The 22,132-nt window shown below is 41.5% G+C and overlaps 1 protein-coding gene across 1 annotated transcript in view; it reads left to right on the plus strand.

The window, feature by feature from the left end:
• Positions 1-22,132, plus strand: part of ANO2 (anoctamin 2) — a 239,517-nt gene that overhangs the window by 180,435 nt on the left and 36,950 nt on the right. The window contains exon 21 of the mRNA XM_073567770.1: positions 11,837-11,985. Coding sequence (XP_073423871.1) covers positions 11,837-11,985 — 149 coding nt within the window. The remainder of the gene's footprint in view (positions 1-11,836; positions 11,986-22,132) is intronic.

The following is a 22,132-nucleotide window of genomic DNA, read 5'->3' on the forward strand; positions in this document are numbered from 1 at the left end:
TAAGTGTTAAAGCCTCCAGAACAACTTATATTCCACAAATACTGGAGCTTTGATCAATATGTCTCACTATGAGGAGAGGCTGTTCTGCTTCCAGATGCTTTGTCTTTCCTGTTGGCCGTCAAGAATTTTAGATACCGGAGGAGTTGGGTAAGGAAGGCTTATGTAGAGGTGCCTCCTAGTAGTCTAAATTACAGGCCTTTGATCTCAGTAACAGTGAAAACCATACAACATGAGGTCGATATTAACTCAAATATTCTTGATTTGGAGGAATTTCCTGGAGAAAGTAGTCTTCTAAGGTCAGATTGGCCAACTAGGCGATCCCCCGTTGGGCTCAGTTTTGGCACAAAAATGGACTCCAAAGTTCTAACAGAGGACAACAATATTTAGAGGATTTTGTAGACAGGGCGTACTAATTGTGGGTGTTGTGTTGCAGTTGCACCCAATCCCTAGAGTCTACGTGAGCCCAAATAGTCCCTTTGGCCCATATGAGAAGGCCAGTACTATTAAAGTTGGTAAGCCATTGAAGAGTTTTCATCGGGGAGCACGAGCTTTAAGTTAAGCTACTGTTATTGGACAACAGAAGAGTGCGTAGGGACGCACCCCCACTTAACTGGTAACGCCCAGATGTCAGTTTGCTTGTATATTTCTTCAAGGAATATCAGATGAATGACACAACATAGATTAACAAGAAAAGATGAGCAGATTTGTGATTTCATTGGGAATGCAAAATCAGTCATGTCAGGAGGGCTGACAATTCCTCTTTAAAAATAGGTTAACAATTACCCAGTGAAGATAAAAGTTGGAATATTAAGTCCACTGGTGGGTTCAAGGAACTCCAGTAGGGTTAACAGTTTTTCAGTTATTTTCACTTATTAGCTGAGTAAAAAAAAAAGAAAAAAAAGAAAAACAGATTACAGATGGAGGTTAAAAAACGATGGACAGAAAACATTGCCGGACGAGAAATGGATGATTTTTTTTTTTGTGAATTCAAAATGAACCCTGATGTTTGATAAGACTTAAGTAAAAACTCCAGAAATGGAAAAACCCCAATTATCAAACATTTATGGCACATGTTGTCATGTCTGAATACCTCTTTAGGTTTTAATTCTGCCCTACGCAGTGGTTCAATGTAACAATATGGCCCTCAAACCAAAAAGTCATCCTCTGCCCTGGAACGGAAAAGTGACCCTCCCAAGTTACTCCAGAACTGAAAAGCGACTATACAATTCACATGTGCTGTCACCCTACCTGGTGCTCTCTGTTTACCTCCCGCACCAGTAATCTTGGCTGTCAGACGGGAATCCTGTCATAACTGATGGCATTCCAACTCATCTTTTGATTACTGGATTGGCGCGATGTCATTGTTGTGGGGTGACGCACATGTGACGTTGCTCCAAGCTGGCTAACTAAAAGAGGAGCCGCGGATGCCAACCGGTAGGAGCTGAATCTCAGGGTTCCTGTCTGATTACTGACATGTCCACAGAACTGGGTCTCTAACTTTAGAACCTTCGAGTGAACCTGGATGTACAAATGTCCTTTTCTTTTTTTGGTGATAAACATATCTTGAGATTAGTGGTGCAAGATGACAAAGTTTATACTGCATGTGTCTATAACATAAATCATAGAATCCTAGAATGTTAGTGTTGGTCGGGACCTCAAGGGTCATCTTATCTAACCTGTTCAATGCAGGATTCACTAAACCATCTCAGACACATATCTGTCCAACCTCTGTTTGAAGACTTCCATTGAGGGAGAACTCACCATATCTCATGGCAGCCTGTTACACGCATTGATCACACTCACTGTCAAAAAGTTTTTTCTAATAACTAATCTGTATATTCTCCCTTTCAGTTTCATTCCATTGCTTCTCGTGTTTCCATGTGCAAATGAGAATAAGGATGATCCCTCTACAGTGTGACATCCCTTCAGATCTTGATAGAAAGCTATTAAGTCTCCTCTTAGCCTTCTTTTTTGCAAGCTAAACTTTCCCAGATCCTCTAATCGTTCCTCGTAAGACATACTTTGCAGTCTGCTCACCATCCTGGTAGCTCTTCTCTGAACTTGCTCCAGTTTCTCCATGTTTTTCAAAAAATGGTGCCCAGATCTGGACACAGTATTCCAGGTGAGGAGGCCTGACCAAGGAGGAGTAGAGGGGGATAAATATTTCACGTGATCTAGACTCTATGCTTCTCTTAATACATCCTAGAACTGTGTTTGCTTTTTTTGCTGCTGCATCACACTGTTGACTCATGTGCAGTCTATGATTTATTACTATACCCAAGTCTTTTTCACACATGCTGTTGCTTAGTTCTATTCCTCCCATTCTGTAGATGTAATTTTTATTTTTCTTGCCCAAATGTAGAATCTTGCATTTCTCCCTGTTACATACCATTCTATTAGTCGCAGCCCATCGTTCAAGTTTCCTAGATCCTTCTGTGGCTACTCAGTGGTTGTAATATTTGTTTCAGCCTGTTTTTTCTCTCTAGATTGTCAGGAGTCTTTACTAAAAAAGGTAGGGACCTCTGCAAATCCTACTCTCAAGTAAAGTTTTTGATTCTCCTCTGTAATGGGTGGAGCGACAAATAAAAAAAATAATAATTCAATAAAATCCACTATTATTGTAATTCCCGAACTAGAATTTTTAGCCTGCAGTATTTGTCATTTCTTCCTTTTTTAAACTTTAATGACATTTAATTATTATATTTTTTTTAATAAAATTTACACCCAGAGGTCCAGACTCACCAAAATTAACATATTTTTCAAGTCATATCAAGCTATAATTACTCAGACGAGGCAGATATTTCACGGCAGGTCAGGACTTGGGGAAAGGAACATACTTTTTCCTGTTCTTTAATTACAGCATTTACAGAAGAATGCTACTATAGGACAAAGCTCCTCTGATTTCTCCATTCACAAATTTATACTCTGGGGATTATCAGACTAAAATAACTTTAAATCAGTTTAATCCATAAAAACTTGAAAAAAAATTAAATTGTAAAGTATTGTATTATTGATCAGCTCAAACATTTTTTTTTTTAATTTTCTCGTTTTGCATGATGAGTTGACACAACAAGAGTTGATGATTCCATTGTTAAAGGAGTTGTGCAGTATATTATATCGATGGCCTTTTCTTAGGATAGATCATCAGAATCAGATCGGTGAGGAATGGATGCCTCATCCATAACACCCACGATCAAGTGTTATCAGTGCCGGCGGTGGCCGGATGTGCTCATTTACAGAACAGCTCCATCAGCTGTATAGTGGCCGCGCCCAGGTACTGCACATCCACAGCCATACATTAGAATAAGAGTGAACCTGCAGTGCCGCGCTACCATTGCAATCCAGTTGACAGAATTGTGTAGCTGATCACCCACTTAACACATTTACTATTGATAAGAAGAGAGAAGCCTGGCATTGCAAAGGAGCGCAGCTGTCAGTTGCAGCTGGCATCCTGTTGTAGTTTTTGTGCCCCCTCCCTCTTAATGATGTACATACAAAGAATTCTATGGCAATCATACATGTTCATAAATTATTAACTTAAAGTATTTTAATGCATATTGATAGATGACCTATTCTTAAAGTGGTTGCCCAGACTTTCCAAGTTATAGCCTTTCCCCAGGATCTAATCACTGGTGGTCCCCTACTAAAACCTCCATAGGTTGCCGTGACTTTCCAAGTTATTGCCTATCCCCAGGGTCTTATCACTAGTGGTCACCTACTGGAACCTGCACAGGTTATACCGACTTTCCCAAGTTATCACCTATCCTCATGATCTAATCACTGGTGGTCCCCTACTAAAACCTCCATAGGTTGCCCTGACTTTCCAAGTTATCGCCTTTCCCCAGGATCTAATCACTGGTGGTCCCCTACTGGAACCTCCATAGGTTGTCCCGATTTTCCAAGTTATCACCTATCCTCATGATCTAATCACTGGTGGTCCCCTACTAAAACCTCCATAGGTTTCCCTGACTTTCCAAGTTGTTGCCTATCCCCTGGGTCTTATCACTAGTGGTCACCTACTGGAACCTGCACAGGTTATACCAACTTTCCAAGTTATCACCTATCCCCAGGATCTAATCACTGGTGGTTCCCTACTGGAACCTCTATAGGTTGCCCAGACTTTCCAAGTTATCACCTATCACCAGGAACTAATAACTGGTGGTCCAGTACTGGAACTTCCACAAATTGCCACGACTTTCCAAGTTATTGCCTATCCCCAGGATCTAATCACTGGTTGTACCATACTGAAACCTCCACAGATTGTCTTGACTTTCTAAGTTATCGCCTATCTCCAGGAACTAATCACTGGTGGTCCCCTTCTGGAACCTCCATAGATTGTCCTGACTTTTCAAGTTATTGCCTATCCCTGGGATCTAATCACTAGTGGTCCCCCTACTGGAACCTCCACACATCCAAAATGTGCACTATCCCAAACCTCCACAGATTCTGAAAGTGTAGTGCTGCACAGAATAAATAGAGCCATGGTTGAGCATGCTGACTGCTACTTCATTCAAGTAGGGAACAGAAGTCTACAATTCTGGGGATCAGTGGTGGTCTCAGCAGTCGGACTCCCACCAACCTAGAATATACCACAGGATAGGTGACAATTTCTTCTTACTGGAAAACCTCTTTAAAGTTATCGGGTGGAGAATCCCTTTATATTGTTTTATACATCACTTTTTCGGCTAGTAGTCGATTGTCTGGTTTACAAAATTCACTATTCTATACCGGAATACCAAATTATTAGACTTTAAGGGCCAAAGTGAAGAGTGGCCTCTCTCTGTCTCTGGTGGACTCAGCATATCCTTACAAAACAAGGATATCCCATTAATTGTATTAGTAACTGTAATACTTAAATTCCCCTGTGGGGGCACTGCAGAAAAACAAAATACTTGTTTCCGGAATCACAAATAGAAATGATCGCTGGAGGCTCCAAATAAATTAATACTTTGTCCGAAACAGACTAAAACAGCAACGGTATGAGGCGTAGTGCATCACTAGGCAGGGTTTATATTGTTGTTTTTCCCTTGTTGACTATGGAACAATTAAGAAGAAAAGTAAATTTACTTATCAATATAAAATTCCCCGCACCAGAACAGCACAGTACATGTTGTTCAAAATCGTTCCTCGGGCCATTAAAGAACAGAATGGCGTACGCAACAAACAATACGTTTTCCGTCATGGTTATTAGTCTGCAGTTTTAGCAAAACATCTAAACATTTGCTAGTGCCAGGGAAAAAAAAATTAGCAGAACGCTGCCCATGAGCACAAGCAAATTACTATGGGATAAAAAAAGGCTGGCTGACTATTCCAGCTTACATGCAACTTTTAGCCATAGTCCGAGAAGCACAAATAAGACATGAAATGGAGCAGTACATCTGTAACTGACACTAACACATTTGAGATTTATTCACAAAACTCGTCCTTTTTAAGTGATCAATTAAGTGACACTTCTTGATTAAAATAATTATAGAAGGATAGGGAAAATGAAGGGAGGTCAGCTCACCAGTCTCGGTTGCGATCCATAATCCTCCTGCGCACGGAGTCACCTTGATCAGGGGTGTTGACTGAAGCAAAATAAAGGATGGAATCTCCAGCGCTGGACTTCAGTTAAAAATACATCATTTATTGTAAATTCTTAAAATCGAACAGAAAAAGTGTGGATAAGGACATACAGGCAGATGGGGTCTCTGGTGGTCTCCATCTGCCAGAGACCCCATCTGCCTGTATGTCCTTATCCATACTTTTTTCTGTTCTATTTTAAGAATTTACAATAAATGATGTATTTTTAACTGAAGTCCAGCGCTGGAGATTCCATCCTTTATTTTACTTCTTGATTAATGCACCATTTTTTTTAATTACTAATAATGCATCATATATTGGTAACAATAACAACAAAAAGCATTTAATAGTTTCTTTCTCTGAGAGCACTGTCCCCCGCACAACGATGGAGTCCCTCTGCCCCGACGCGTGTTTCGCTTCTTCGGGAGGCGTGAAGAAGCGAAAATAAGAAGACATGAAATTGAGCAGTACTTCTCCTGTAACTGGATGCTTCATAGGAAGTCCGTCTTCGGGTTTTTGCTAACACATTTGAGAGCAGCATTATATTGGGGCAGATACCCTGATTCCTGCCATGTGTCACTTTCTGGGCTGCTTCCTTTAGTTTGGATAAAATCCCAGTTTTCTCTGCTGCAGATCTAGCAGTTCTCTGAGTGCTGAGCTCTGTATAACTCCGCCCAAGCTCGAACTGGCCCACAGGAGAATTGGGGAATCCTCCAGTGGGCCACTATGGTTTTGAGAAAACTTTTACAATAAACAAAAGTTTGAATTATATTTTTAATTCCCCAAAAAACTAAGTTTATATGATAACACATGGTTATCGAAGGGTTTCTATTCTAGTTATTGCTGTTAAAGCCAAGATTTTGATGTTGCATTCATCAGTGTAAATACCATGCATGACGCAGGGTCGGTGACTCACACCTTCCTCACTGCTGACGTCAACAATGTCTACATTAATGCACTTGCTCGGTTCCTGAAGTAGCACAATTATTCTGATACTGTTCTCCAAATCCCTTTCAAAGTCAAATAGTCCAAAGTAGAAAGATAAGAGAATCGATTCAATGATAATTCCATGATAATTCATATCAAATTTTTGTGAACTAGCTTGACCCAATAAATTCAAACAATTTTAACACAATGAAAAAGTCTTCATCAGCCAGAGAAGGCTCACCTGACTTCCCAATAATGCCAGACAGCTATTACATTGAATAGAATATCATATAGCATAACAAAGACTTTCATAGCCAGTATAAAAGTCGAGGCAGGAAATGCAGCAGCCATTTTATGCTGAATTTTATAGTGAGAGGATTTCACAGCTCATAACTTAGTAACAGAAATAGGAGAAGAAAAAGCCCAACAACTTTGAATAAACTGTACAGGGCATGCAAAATAGCTTGAAAGAGGTTGGAGACCATTGTAGGAGACCTCAGAGTGTTACACACATCATTTCCGGGCAATTGGAGTATCTGTTATTAGCAAGAAATGTTTTTGCCACAGATCAAATTCTATGTGAAAATCCACGAAAGCTGCTGAATTTCAAAAGAGTCAAATATCTATAGTTCAAGGACTTTTCCAAGACTTATATTTCTGCAAAAGTTAATATCAAATCATCTTTTCTCACTTTGTACTGTTCCTCCTTTTAGGTCTCGGTCATCTGTTATAAAGCCCATGTTCGTAAAATATGACATGTATTGTAAGACCTTTTGGTTTAGGCTGAGTTTTGTAAGGATTAAAAAGGGTGTAGAGACTAGGTTATCAGAGACATGTGTTTTGTTATATAAAGACATGAAAGGTACTGTTGAAACCCATTAAAACTGGAAGTCATGTAACACAATTCTGGAGGATAGCAGGACAATAACTTTTGGGATCTTCCTTAGGAAAAAAAAATATTGACTAAGCTTTACAGACATTTTCGAACTCCCAGGAAATTCCTTTAAATCATATACTTTTGGTTGCCTTTATCCACCACTAGGAGGACCTATTATTAACTTTAATGTCAGAGCTCCCACTAGTGGTGACTTTAAGTAGTCATCTCTATATATAAAACTGAATGTATGCATGTATGTGTGTATCACCAACCAATCACGAAGCATCTTTCATTTCACCAGAGCTGTTCAAAAGAAACTGAGCTGTGATTGGTTGCTATGAGCAACAGTTTTCCTTGCAACCAATCACTAAGCATCTCTCATTTCACCAGAGCTGGTTAAAAGAAGCTGAGCTGTGATTGGTTGCTATGAGCAAGTTTTCCCACTTGACAACACCTCAGCAGACACTGACATGGTGGGAGAAATCTAGCATCCCCGGGAACATAAGCTCCCAGCCATTGTCTGACCCCCAGACAGAAGCACAGAGCACATGACAGAAATAAATCCCCCCTCCCGTGCCCATATGCACATCACACATCCTCCATCCCAAAGGCACATCTTCCCTCTTAAAGGGATCTCCGGTATGGAAGTCAGGGCAAATCCATCCAGCGCTTTGGTTTTGACCCCAGGCCTCTCTTAAAGGGATCCCCGGTATGGAAGTTAGGACCATTCCACTCAGCTCTATGGTTCAGACCCCAAGGTCTCTTAAAGGGATCATTGTTATGCAAGTTAGGGGAAATCCACTCAGCATTTTGGTACTGACCCCAGGGCTTTCTTAAAGGGATATTTGGTATGGAAGGCAGGGCAAATCCATCCAGTGCTTTGGTTCTGACCCCATGCCTCTCTTAAAGGGATCCCCAGTATGGAAGTCAGGGCAATTGCCTTCAAATGCTCTGGTACTGACCCCAGGCTCTCTTAAAGGGATCTCCGGTATGGAAGTTAAGGCAAATCCCTCAGCACTGATTCCGATCCCAGGGTTCTATTAAAGAGATCATTGGTATGCAAGTCAGGGCAAATCCATCCAGCACTCTGGTTCTCATCCCAGGCTTTCGTAAAAGGATCCCCAGTATGGAAGTTAGGGCAAATCCACTCAGCGCTCTGGTTCTGACCCAAGGCCCCTCTTAAAGGGATCCCCGGTATGGAAGTCAGGGCAATTGCCTTCAAATGCTCTGGTACTGACCCTATGCTCTCTTAAAGGGATCTCCTGTATGGAATTTAGGGCAATTCCCTCAGCACTCTGATTCTGACCCCAGGGTTCTATTAAAGGCATCAATGGTATGCAAGTCAGGGCAAATCCACTCAGCACTCTGATTCTGATCCCAGGCTTTCTTAAAGAGATCTCTGGTAAGGAACTTAGGGTAAATCCCTCAGCGCTCTGATTCTCACCCCAGGCTTCTATAAAAGGGATCATTGGTATGGAAGTCAGGGCAAATCCACTCAGCCCTCTAGTTCTGACGCCAGGCCTCTCTTAAAGGGATCACCGGTATGGAAGTTAGGACTATTCTACTCAGCGCTCTGCTTCTGACCCCAGGCTGACGGGATGATGTGGGATATTAGGGGTAGTAGTCCGGTGGCTCTGGCTGACGGGATGATGTGGGATATTAGCGGTAGTAGTCCGGTGGCTCTGGCTGACAGGATGATGTGGGATATTAGGGGTAGTAGTCCGGTGGCTCTGGCTGACAGGATGATGTGGGATATTAGGGGTAGTAGTCCGGTGGCTCTGGCTGACGGGATGATGTGGGATATTAGGGGTAGTAGTCCGGTGGCTCTGGCTGACGGGATGATGTGGGATATTAGGGGTAGTATTCCGGTGGCTCTGGCTGATGGGATGATGTGGGATATTAGGGGTAGTAGTCCGGTGGCTATGGCTGACGGGATGATGTGGGATATTAGAGGTAGTACTCCAGTGGCTCTGACGGGATGTTGTGGGATATTAGGGGTAGCAGTCCGGCGGCTGTGACGGGATGATGTGGGATATTAGGGGTAGTAGTCCGGTGGCTCTGACTGACGGGATGATGTGGAATATTGGGGGTAGTAGTCCGGTAGCTCTGGCTGACGGGATGATGTGGGATATTAGGGGTAGTAGTCCGGTGGCTCTGGCTGACGGGATGATGTGGGATATTAGGGGTAGTAGTCCGGTGGCTCTGGCTGACGGGATGATGTGGGATATTGGGGGTAGTAGTCCGGTGGCTCTGGCTGATGGGATGATGTGGGATATTAGGGGTAGTAGTCTGGTGGCTCTGGCTGACGGGTTGATGTGGGATATTAGGGGTAGTAGTCCGGTAGCTCTGGCTGACAGGATGATGTGGGATATTAGGGGTAGTAGTCCGGTAGCTCTGGCTGACGGGATGATGTGGGATATTAGTGGTAGTGGTCCGGTGGCTCTGACCGATTGGATGATGTGAGATATTAGGGGTAGTAGTCCGATGGCTCTGGCTGATGGGATGATGTGGGATATTAGGGGTAGTAGTCTGGTGGCTCTGGCTGACGGGTTGATGTGGGATATTAGGGGTAGTAGTCCGGTGGCTCTGGCTGATGGGTTGATGTGGGATATTAGGGGTAGTAGTCCGGTGGCTCTGGCTGACGGGATGATGTGGAATATTGGGGGTAGTAGTCCGGTGGCTCTGGCTGATGGGATGATGTGGGATATTAGTGGTAGTAGTCCGGTGGCTATGGCTGACGGGATGATGTGAGATATTAGGGGTAGCAGTCCGGTGGCTCTGCTCTTCAGCTAGTTTTATATAATTTAAGAAAAATGTTGCTTTGTTGAAGATAATGACCTATTTAGGATTAAAAAAATGTTGGAGACATTCACTGTGAGGATGTTTTTTTTCCTACTATTACATTTTATATTATGTCCATCAAACTTGCCAGAAAGTTATGACTGGGAACCTGATTAATCCTATGTCCATAGAATGTTAGAGTGGGAAGGGACCTCTGGGGACATTGTGTCCGACCCCATGCTCAATGCAGGAGTCACTAAACCATCTCAGACAGATGTCTGCCCAGTCTCTGAAGACTTCCATTGATGTAGAACTCATGGCAGCCTGTTCCACTCATTGATCTTCCTCACTGTCAAAAAGTTTTTTTCTAATATCTAATCTGTATCTTCTCCCTTTCAGTTTCAATCCAATGCTTCTCCTGTTTGCATGTTCAAATGAGAATAAGGATGTTCCCTCTACACTGTGAGAACCCTTCAGATATTTGTAGACAGCTATTAAGTCTCCTCTTAGCCTTCTTTTTTGCAAGCTAAACATTCCCAGATCCTTTAACCTCATAGGACATACTTAGCAGTCGGATCACTATCCTGGTAACTCCTTTCTGAACTTCCTCCAGTTCTTCAATGTTTTTTTTAAAATGTGGTGCCCAAAACTGGCCATAGTATTCCAGATGAGGCCTGACCAAGTAGGAGTAGAGGGGGATAATTACTTCACATGATCATGACTCTATGATTCTCTTAATACATCCTAGAACTGTGTTCACGCGTTTGCTGCTGCATCACACTGCTGACTCATGTGCAGTCTGTGATCTATTAGTATACCCAAGTCTTTTTCACACATGCTGTTGCTTAGTTCTATTCTTCCCATTCTGTAGATGTAATTTTTGTTTTTCTTGCCCAGATGTGAAATCTTGCATTTCTCCCTGTTAAATACCATTCTATTAGTTGCTGCCCATTGTTCAAGCTTATGTAGATCCTTCCAAATCCTTTCTCTGTCTTCTCTAGTGTTAGCTATCCCTCGTAGCTTTGTTAGTCTGCAAATTTGATGAGTTTACCTTCAGTTCCCTTATCTAGATCATTTATAAGAATATTGAACAATACTGAGGCCAGGACATACCCTTGTGGTACCCCACATGAAACACTCTTCCAATTGGATGTGCAACCATTCATTATTACCACTCTTTGAGTACGATCACTGAGCCAGTTATGAATCCACCTAATTGTGGTAGTCTTCTGTTACTTGTTCTAGGAGAATAGGAAGCCTAATGTAATACGTCTTCGGTTATTTTTTTTTATTTTTGGTTTAGGAAAACTCCTGTTTCCCAACAGACTCAAACCAGGTGGAGAAGGGTCTTCCGAAACTAGAAAACCCCTTTAAGGTGGAATGGTTCTTTTAAGAAGGAATATACTTCTATTTCTGGTCTTTCAATGTATGAAAACATCTTGGACTGTGGTTATTCTTTGTGCTATCAGGATATGAGTCATTATCTTGTTTTATGGATTTTGTAAAGCGCTCATTTCACCTTTTAATAAAACATTATTACATTCGGGCTTATCAGCCACATTACTTGGTCCATTTTGTCAGGACAAGACGAAGCAGACTACAGTAGTAATGTAAAAAAAAGAACTATAATTGATAGGGCATAAAGCCAGAGATTTTTTAAAAAAAAATGTTTTACACTTTTATTTGCAGAAAACTTAAAAAATTATTTCGGAAGCTAAAGGATGAAAGACCAGAGCCTGGGGAAAGCAACCTTCACAGTTCGAGAGAACCTCAACAATGGGACCGAGACTACGCTCTAGAACCATATTCGGGACTGACCCCAGAGTACATGGAGATGAGTGAGTACCAAGATTACATGTCCCACTCCCAAATTTTCTCAAATGCAATGTCACTAAAGGCACATTTGAAACATAAACCTTAAAGCATACCCCAAGTTGACGTTTCGTTGGATACCCAAAAATGAACTTTACCGGGCCAATTGTTCCTCAAGGTTGACTTTTCTGTTTGGATTTCACCCTTTTATTTTATAGAATGAAATTTTTGGCTTCATAATTTTGCCTCTGTTTTTCTTTACACTAAACACTATGAAATATAGAATTATCCTAAAATATTCCTCTAGTGGTCTCCGAGATGTATTTCCCATCAGAAGTTGTAATATCATGGTAGTGACATACTGTCAACTAGCTCAGGGATACTGGTGCTGAGGCAGCCAAAACCAGGTGGTATGTCTCCTCCAAAGTCCTAAGAAAGGGAGAGAGGCTTCCGGGGTTGTGAAACAAATGATCATCTCAGCAACAGTTTGGAGAACAAAGCATATTATGGCCCTTGTATCACTTCTTGAAGACCTCACTTTTAGACTCATCCTGGTTACCTAGAACATATTTGCTGGTTTTTAGAAGAGGTGGTGTGGGAACCCCTAAGGAGAAAATTTTTCATAGCAACCAATCACTTTTTAAAAGTCCATTCTCCTTCCATGCATCTGTTTGGAGCCCTCAATATATACTGTATGCCTGGATGTTGGGTCTGTATCTCGTGCTGGAGCATTCTTGCGTCATGAAGAAACTCATTGTGAAATGTTACTATCATGGAGGATTCAGCAATGCCTGGGAGATTTACCAACTCTTTTAGGATTTGGAGAGATCACCCTCTTTTCTGTATGTTCTAAGAAAGTTGGCAAGCATGACCTAGACTAAGGGCCCCGTCACACATAGCGACTCACCAGCGATCCCGATAACGATATCAACGTGTCAGGATCGCTGGTGAATCGCTACATGATCGCTGGAGAGCTGTCACACAGACAGCTTCACCAGCGATCAGCACAGCGATGTCGAGCGCGCGGCGTCGCTGTGTTCGTTAGTTACCAGCGTGCTGATGCAGGGAGCAGGTAACTAACGTACACATCGGGTATCTAAGGGACGCCCGTCCCTTGGATACCCGATGTGTACGTTAGTTACCAGCAGATCGCTGGTCTCCCGCCTGTCACACACGGTGATGCGTGCTGGCCAGCGGGAGACCAGCGACCAAAGAAAAGTCCAGAGGTTTCCCAGAGCGATCTGCGATACCGGCAGGGGGGCCGCTCGCTGATCGCTGTCACACACAGCGATCTCGCTGGTGAGATCGCTGTTGTGTCACAAAACTTGTGACTCAGCAGCGATCTCGCTAGCGAGATCGCTATGTGTGACGGGGCCTTAAGGCCCATCGTTCAGTTTAGATAGCACTCTGCCGAACAATCATTTGGCCGGAAACTATCTGCCCCAACACCTCCATATACAGGAGGTCTACATTGGCCAAGTGCTTCTGTGTTCTCTATGAGAGAACCAATGCCAGACTCCTCCAGGGATGGTGTATCTCTGGGAGAACAAAAGAATCAGCAGTCTGAAATCACATATTCTGGATTTTTATCTACCCTGATATGATCTGTTTGGGTGGACTGAAGAATGACACCATACACATTAGACTGTTGGTCGAACTTGTCCATACACAGAAGCCCATAACTGGCAGAGCTGTGTAAAACTCCTCTGGTGGCAGCTTATCTCCTGGAAAACAAAGTGATAGTCACATATCAGACATGCCAGATTCTTATCTACCTACGTATGATCTGTTGGAGGACAGTCAGGATGTTGTCATACACGATAGACTGGTGGACAAACCGATCCAAATCAGCGGGATTGGCCGCCCATCTAATGTGTATGAGGGCCTTTATTCTAAATAACATATATTATTTAGATTTTCATGCTTACACTAACATACAATATGACTAACATTTCACCCTGGTTTTGTGGGAAAATCCAGTAGATGCTGTCGGAAAATATCTTCTAGATGGCCAAGATATGGACCTTTCTGGTGAAAGACACCACCGACTTTCAGCATATCATTTAAGAAGGATTTACACTGTATGATTTGTCGGGAATGAGGACTCCTACCAACGCTCGAAAACATCCAATGAATGAGTAAAACGCTTGTTCATAGGGTGAAATTATCTTTTGGTTTTCTTTAAAAATCATCTCAGCAGCGTGTCGTCCAGTGTTAACAGGACATGTGCTGCCGAGAACACTAATTGTACTGTGGATCTGCACACTTGGAGCTGATTGGCCGTGGCATAAAGGTTCGGTACAGCTGGGGTAACCCCAGCTTTAAATGACCACTGATCGGGTCTATATTTGTTGATCAACGGTTGTTTAGTAACCTGTTTATACAGGCCGTTTGTGTTTCGGATTGCGGAAGATCCAACCACTGCCATCACGACATACGCCATGAATGAAGGGGCCGTAGGCCTAAGTGAAAAGCGATAGTCCTCTGGGACATTTTTATCATAGAATCGTAGAGTTGCAAGGGACCTCCTGGGCCATCTGGTCCAACCCCCTGCTCAAAGCAGGATTCGCTAAATCATCCCAGTCAGATGTCTGTCCAGCCTCTGTTTGAAGACTTCCATTGAAGGAGAACTCACCACTTCTCGTGGCAGCCTGTTCCACTCATTGATCACTCTGTCAAAAAGTTTTTTCTAATATCTAATCTGTGTCTCCTCCCATTCAGTTTCATCCCATTGCTTCTAGTCTTTCCTTGTGCAAATGAGAATAATGATGATCCTTCTACAATGTGACAGCCCTTTAGATATTTGTAGACAGCTATTAAGTCTCCTCTCAGTCTTCTCTTTTGCAAACTAAACATTCCCAAATCCTGCAACCTTTCCTCATAAGACAAGGTTTGCAGACCGGTCACCATTCTGGTCGCTCTTTTCTGAACTTGCTCCAGTTTGTTGATGTCTTTTTTAAAATGTGGTGCCCAAAACTGGACACAATATTCCAGATGAGGTCTGACCAAAGAGGAGTAGAGGGAAATAATGACTTCACGTGATCTAGACTGTATGCTTCTGTTAATACATCCTAGAATTGCATTTGCCTTTTTTGCTGCTGCATCACACTGTTGACTCATATTCAGTCTGTGATCTATTAGTATACCCAAGTCTTTTTCACACGTGCTGTTGCTTAGCCCTATCCATCCCATTCTGTATATGCTTTTTTCATTTTTATTGCCCAGATGTAGTACTTTGCATTTTTCCCTTTTAAAAACCATTCTGTTAGTTGATGATGTCCTAATGACAAAGAATGATTAGGAAATTAATTAAGGTCAAATAAATTGTTAAAAGCAAATAATGGTTAATATCCACCAATCAGATTTAAGATAATATTTTGGCTTTTTACTTTTCTGAAAAAAATGTAGTCCCTTTCACCCAACAGGCAGCCTACGAGGAAGAACGTTTTTATCAGCAGATATTATAAATCCATGTCAAAATGTCTATTTAAGGAGAAATAGTACCGCAATAATTGCCAATAAACAGTCACATCCACCTTGGACGACTTGATCTTTGGGTCAAAGAAAATAATATCCAAATGTGATAGTATAACAGGAACATATTTCATGTTCCACGGGATAGTAGTACCTATTAAATTTTACATAAACCACATCTGACTGAAACATGGATGTATTGAAGTCTGTGTAGTCAGGATCATGATTCACAGAGCTCTTCTTTTTTTTTTCTTCTTACCCCATTATGCTGGATGTTTTTTTTTTTTTGTGGTTTTTATTTTATCGATGATTTTTTGGATTACCAACAGCTGAGTTTTACCAAGTGACATCAGATGTAGCTTTAAATAAAGCTTGACCTATGAGTAAGCCCTCGATGCTCTGGGGGTATATTGTATTGGTGCACCTTGCAAAATCAAAGACAAAAGAGTGTTAGATTGTGTCACTGTGTGTTAATTAGCTGGAGTATCAGCATTGTGGGGTCGCATGTCACGTATAATGAGGCCTTTGTCAGCTTTATTTATAAGTGGTGACAGCCGGAGTGCACTTTCCAATGTTGCAGATAGTACATTGCGTAAAGGTTTGTTGAAGCTTGTCAGTAGAGACTTTGACAAGTCCTTTAGCAGATCTGGAATCAATTATTTCTGCAAAATTAGCAAATTAGTGTATAGTATATACAGAGGAGGAGAACGGTCCATTTTCCCTAGTAAAGCATTTAGCCTCTAAATGCCTTCACGAGACCACTTAAAGAGGACATGTCACTTTTCAGAAATATGTCATTATTTTTATCCCTTGTAAACGCCGCTGTTCTCCTGAATCCAGCGATGTTTTTCTTTTGTTCCTGAGCCTCTCCGTTCCCGAGATACAGCCACCTCTTTCCTATATATATATCTAATCCGGTTAGACAACTAGGCGTGATCATCAAGATCAATATTCCAGGGCTACGCCCACTTGCATAAAACGGCTAGATTTATATACAGGGGAAAAAGGATCATATCTCAGGAACAGAGAGGCGTAGGAACAAAAGAAAAACATCGCCGGATTCAGGAGAACAGCGGCATTTACACCAGATTAAAAAAAAAAAAATACATATGGCAAGTGACAGGTCAAGATATCAAATACCTATGGCAAGTGACAGGTCTCTATTAATTTGTCAGGATAACCAAAAGTTATGAATAATATTGATATACGGCTGTCATTTTCTGTCGATACAGATAGGCCACCAGAGAAAATATGTGGATGGTACGGTATATAAAGAACTTAATAAAGAAAACTCCATCTTCAGACGCTTAAGACAATTAAATAGTTATTAGCTGTATTATAAAAATTACCCACAAAGTTGTTTTCTGAACTACAAGAGATCCTTTCATCGGTCCCGCCATACCGCAGAATTTTTTATTAAACGGCAATTAAAGTATTAGCTGGAATAATGGAGAGATTGTTTTCTGACCGAACTTTTATTACATCGTCGACTTAACATGACATAAAGGAGACAAAAGACAATAATGACAACAAAGAAGTATTAATCCTTGCAGGATGAAATTAATATATGAGGCTGATTCCATTCTGGATCTTTACACTTCATACCAGAAAAATTTGGGGCCTTGAAATCTCATTGAATTTCCTGGTACTGTAAAATGAAGAATTTTTTACTGTTGAAAAAAAGCTTGGCAAAAAATGCACCGTGTGAATAAGCCCACAAGCATCAATTATGGAATCCCCACCCAAAAAAAATATACCAAAGTGTAGAATGGCTAACAACAAACTGGTCTCATGGTGGTGGAGCCCGTTTGTCCATTAATTGGGTCAATATTAGCCACTTTGGTAGAAATGAAAGGTACAAAAGTTCATTGTTTAGCATTTATCTTAGTCTATGCCGGCGGCTGATCACCGGGTGTATGAGCAAAATGCTCATTCGTCAGGTGAAATGTGTGTTACCCAACAGATGATTACTCTCGGCAGTACGTTGACCTGTGTAAACAAGACCTGTGCTGCCGAGAACATTGACAGCCAATGTGCACGGAACTATCACAGATCACTAAGTGCGGATTTGAAGAGTGGGCTGCCTATTTAAACAGGCTATTAAATTATAGGTCGGCGGTCATTTAACATTGTGTATACCGCTATGTAAATTGTAACTTTTTAAGCTCTTGTATCACTTCAATCTTTATGGATGGATTCTTCTCTGGTCATGTTTGAGTTATGAAATATTCCACATATTGAACCCTCCCCGTTGATAAGTAATGTCAAATATTTTTCTTTTCATGTTAAGTGATCTTGTTATTTTAGGTAAGTGCTAAGGTTGTAGGAGCTGCCCCAAAGTTCTCGAAAGTCTGGCAGAACAGAATGTGGTTTTCTTTCTCCTTGTTGACTGACACCGACATTGATGGATGACTCTTTTGAATCCAGTGAGTCAACAAGGAAAGGAAAAGTATCAGCAGCATCTGTTAACTGAAATGGCTTTTTAGTGGAGTAACATTTCCCCGTTGAAATGCTTTGAGGAGGCGGCAGTCGTCCTTCACCCTTCATCAGGACATTTGCACGATGACACAAGTATCAACAGCAACTACGAGGACACTCAATGTTATGACTAATATTGTCTCGTGTGGATCATGTTGAAGATAGAGAAGGCAATGACTGCAAAATATATAGGTCTAATGTTCTATTCCTTCCAAAAGACACTAAATAGTCTATTAATTCTTCACCTTTGAAGAAGAACCTAACACCGCATAATTGAAAACTATTCTAGGGTGGTACGAAGAGAAGAGGTCAACGCTACCTTTTAGTATGGGCTTCAAAAATAATCCCTGGACAAGAAGGTCTAAGAGCTGGTTGCCCAAACCTTTAAATAAATCCCTCATTGCCCATTTCTCACCTTGTTGAGGTTCGCCATAAATGAGGCCATGACTACAGAAGCCAAAAATGAGAATAGATATCAAATATATGGACATAGAATTTTTTCAAAAAGTATATACACTAGATATAATCCATCTATCTAAGATTTCTTCTCATGTTTGGTGGATTCCACCACCAACAACAATTGGTTGGTAACCCAAGCTAGACAATTTTTTTTTTTTTTACTATCAACACATGCCAACATTTCTCTAAAAAACGCAACATCTGTGACGTTCTTTTTGGACCTTCAAAAATTAACTAATTTTCTTAGCTGTGGAAGAAGCCTTTAAATGAATCCAAGAGTGTCAGACATAATCATAGAAGGTAATCATAGAAGGTAGCCTCCCTCTTTACTAAAAAAAACCCTCCAAAACATTCATTTGACTAGATATGGTGTATGACAGTCCCACATTCTCTCCAGTTTGCGTATGTCACTAACTGACTAAGTGAGTACGTCAATCCAACAAGTGGTTGAACGAGCCCGATATTTCAGCCCAGAGGGCAACATACTGTATCTAATGGGAGAGGCTGAGATTTCACTCTTCGAGTGTCAAAGATGGGAAAATACTGCTTAAGTATTTTTTTTTTAAGACTGTTCAAAAAATATTTGACATTGAATCATTTATCATAAAAGGGAACTGCGCCCAATAATATATGAATAGCTTTGTTCCAATTTTTTTGTTTCATTTCATGAGTTTTTGGATTACTCTTTTTGACTGTTTTTTTACGGTCAATACCAATTTAACGTTGGCCTCCACAATACCTAAAAAATCTCAAAGATGACGAAACGGGTTAATTTTTACGGACAACACCAAGTTTAGACATATGAAGATATTCTTAAAGAGAACTTATCATCAGGTCAAAAGTGGTCATTTTTCTGTTCTTATTTTATTCCCGCTGCTCCTCTGAGCATTCCAGTTTTTGTTCTTTTTAAATCCAACCTACGGTTCCAGAGATATGAGCTTTTTTCTTTACCAAGATGGGCGTGACTTACAGGCCTCTGCATTATTACTCTCTCTGCCACGCCCCCTTAGAAAGACCATATAAATGGGCACTAAATAAAAAGGCCCATATCTCTGGGACCGTATGGCGGTTTAAAAAAAAACAAAAAACAGATTTCTTAGTGGAGCAAAGAGAATCTAATGAGCACAAAAGCTGTCCACTTTTGATTTGGTGACAGATCCCCTTTAATTATATGAAAAATATTGTATGTTGTAGGACTTGTTAGTAACGGTAATATACAGTATGAGCTCGAATGACCAGTTAACCTTTCTAAAGGTACTGGTTTTCAATTTCTATAGGCCAATCTCTCAAATATCCATGGCCATTTGGGTGCTACCAGTGCAACTTCAGTCAAAATGAAAATCCAAAGTAGCACTCATCACCTGAGTCCTCCATCATTGATGGAGGCATCATTGAATATTTAACAACGTCGACAATCCTAGTCCTCAAACTTATTCGATTCTATAGAGAATATGGTGATTTAGGTGTTATGTAGCAGTTTTATTATTATGCACTGTATGATGGCGTGATTTATCTATGGAGAGGATAATGCTAGTATATTGTGGCATTGTTTGGCACTATTATTTTGGTATGTGGCCAATTTTTCCGCTTTCCAGATAAGTTTAATTTGAATAAATACTTTGTACATGGGCTAATCTATAACAAATCACTACACCTTTACAATACTGGTTTGTTTTTATGTGGCGGTGGTATTTTTGGGTTGCAAATTCTCACCCTCCTTTACCAGGAGTATTATTAACACCTCTGTATACACAATACATATTTAAAGCAATTGTCACTTACTCCATGTAGAACTATAACGTATGTCTGCTCTAGGCACATTACAATTGAATTCTTGGCCTCTTTCGTGACAGGTATAGAAAAGGCTCAGATAGCCCCGTCCGGCCAAAAATATCTGAGGTGTTTACCGGCTGAGTCACTATACGAGGACATATCGTGTGACCAATAAGGGGTTCATTGGTCCAGTGCCCGAGGGCAGGGAGCTGATGGGAACAGGTCATAGCTGGGGACTATATTTTTCTTAGATAAGGCCATTATTGATGAGAGAACGTGCTCGGATAAGGTGATATTCAAGTATGCTCAAGTGTTAACCAAGTGTCATCTAATAAAATGTTCGAGTCCCCGCGCCTGCTGTTTGACAGCCGCAACACATGAAGGAATTGCCTAACCAACAGGTAATCCCTGTATCTGTTGTGGCTGTTTCTCATCCTAAGCCCCTTCCTGCTATAATAACCCCTGTCCTGGGCCTCTTCCTGTTATACTGTCCCCCACTCAGCCCATTCCAGGTATAATATCCCACTTCCTGGTATAATGTGTCCCTTCCGGGTCCCCTTCCTGGTATAACATCCTGAGCCCTTTCCAGTAATAACGTACCCTACTCTGGGCCCCTTCTTGGTATAATGTCCTCTGTCCTGGGCCCCTTACTGTAATAATGCCCCCCATTCTGGCCCTTTCCTGTAATAATATCCCCCATTCTGGTATAATTTTCCACATCATGGACCACTTCCTGTTATAATGTCTCCATCCTACAAGAATGTTCCCAATTCTGGAACTCTTCCTGGTATAATGTCCATGTCCACATCCTATAACAATGTTCCCCATCCTTGGCGCCTTCCTAGTATAATAACCCCCATTCAGGTATAATTTTCCACATCATGGACCACTTCCTGGTATAATGTCCCCATCCAATAAGAATGTTCCCCATTCTGGTACTCTTCCTGATGTAATGTCCCCATCCTTCAAGAATGTTCCCAATTCTGGAACCCTTCCTGGTAAAATGTCCCCATCCTATAACAATGTTAACCCATTCTTGGCCCCTTCCTAGTATAATAACCTCCATTCTGGTATAATGATCTTAGGCCCCACTCTGATATAATCACCCCCATCTTGTACTGCACTCTGGTGTGATGTTCCTCATCCAGCGCCCCTTCCTGGTATAATGACCACATCCTAGGCCTTTTCCTGGTATAATGTCCGTTCTGTTTTCCAAAACATAAAAAATAAACCATTCTTCTTACCTTCCTCCGCTCCCATGTTCTCTTCTGTAGCTGGGAGCTGACTTCAGTATGCCAACTTGGGCAAAGCAAGATGTCACTGCAATGCGTTGCTCATGACTGGCAGGTTCCGTCAGCTACCAACCTCTGATTGGTCAGCGGTAGGTATTGCAGCTAACGGAGTTAGAGCGGGTCCCTGTGCTGCAATACACTTCATCTGAATGTACGTCCTTGGAAGTAGACATTGGTGGACCTCTCTCCCACATGGGCAACATCAGACTCTCTGTGACCGCGACCATTACGCAACTGCCCCGTCAGACTCTCTGTGACTGCGACCATTGCGCCACTGCGGACAACCCTGCTTAGTAGTACACATATAACCCCATTGTTACATCTCATGCATAAAAGCTCGATATCCAAAGTTGCATTTAGTCTAAACATTCGGCATAAAACTAAGGTCAGATTCAAGACTTGCAAAAGAAATCTACATGTAAGATACATAAAGCTGAAAACCATAACTCAGCGCTGGCAGGGATAGAATATAGAACTCATTCTTAAAACCCGACCGCATTTGTTCTCTGTTGAGTCTGTGAACGTGTCAAGTGCTGCCCCTGGCACAACGATCCAATGCCAACATCCTAGGCTATGTAACCCAGCCTTAATAAGAGCATAAAGTAATCACATGGGACGCCTTCCATCCTTCCTGTGTGTATGTGTGCTGAGGGAGATGCCAGATTAGGAGAACACTGTGTTGTGAACCCAAAGTGAA

The sequence above is a fragment of the Dendrobates tinctorius genome, unplaced genomic scaffold (assembly GCF_039654945.1).
Source record: "Dendrobates tinctorius isolate UK_male_01 unplaced genomic scaffold, ASM3965494v1 ptg000020l, whole genome shotgun sequence".
In the NCBI taxonomy this organism is placed as follows: domain Eukaryota; kingdom Metazoa; phylum Chordata; class Amphibia; order Anura; family Dendrobatidae; genus Dendrobates; species Dendrobates tinctorius.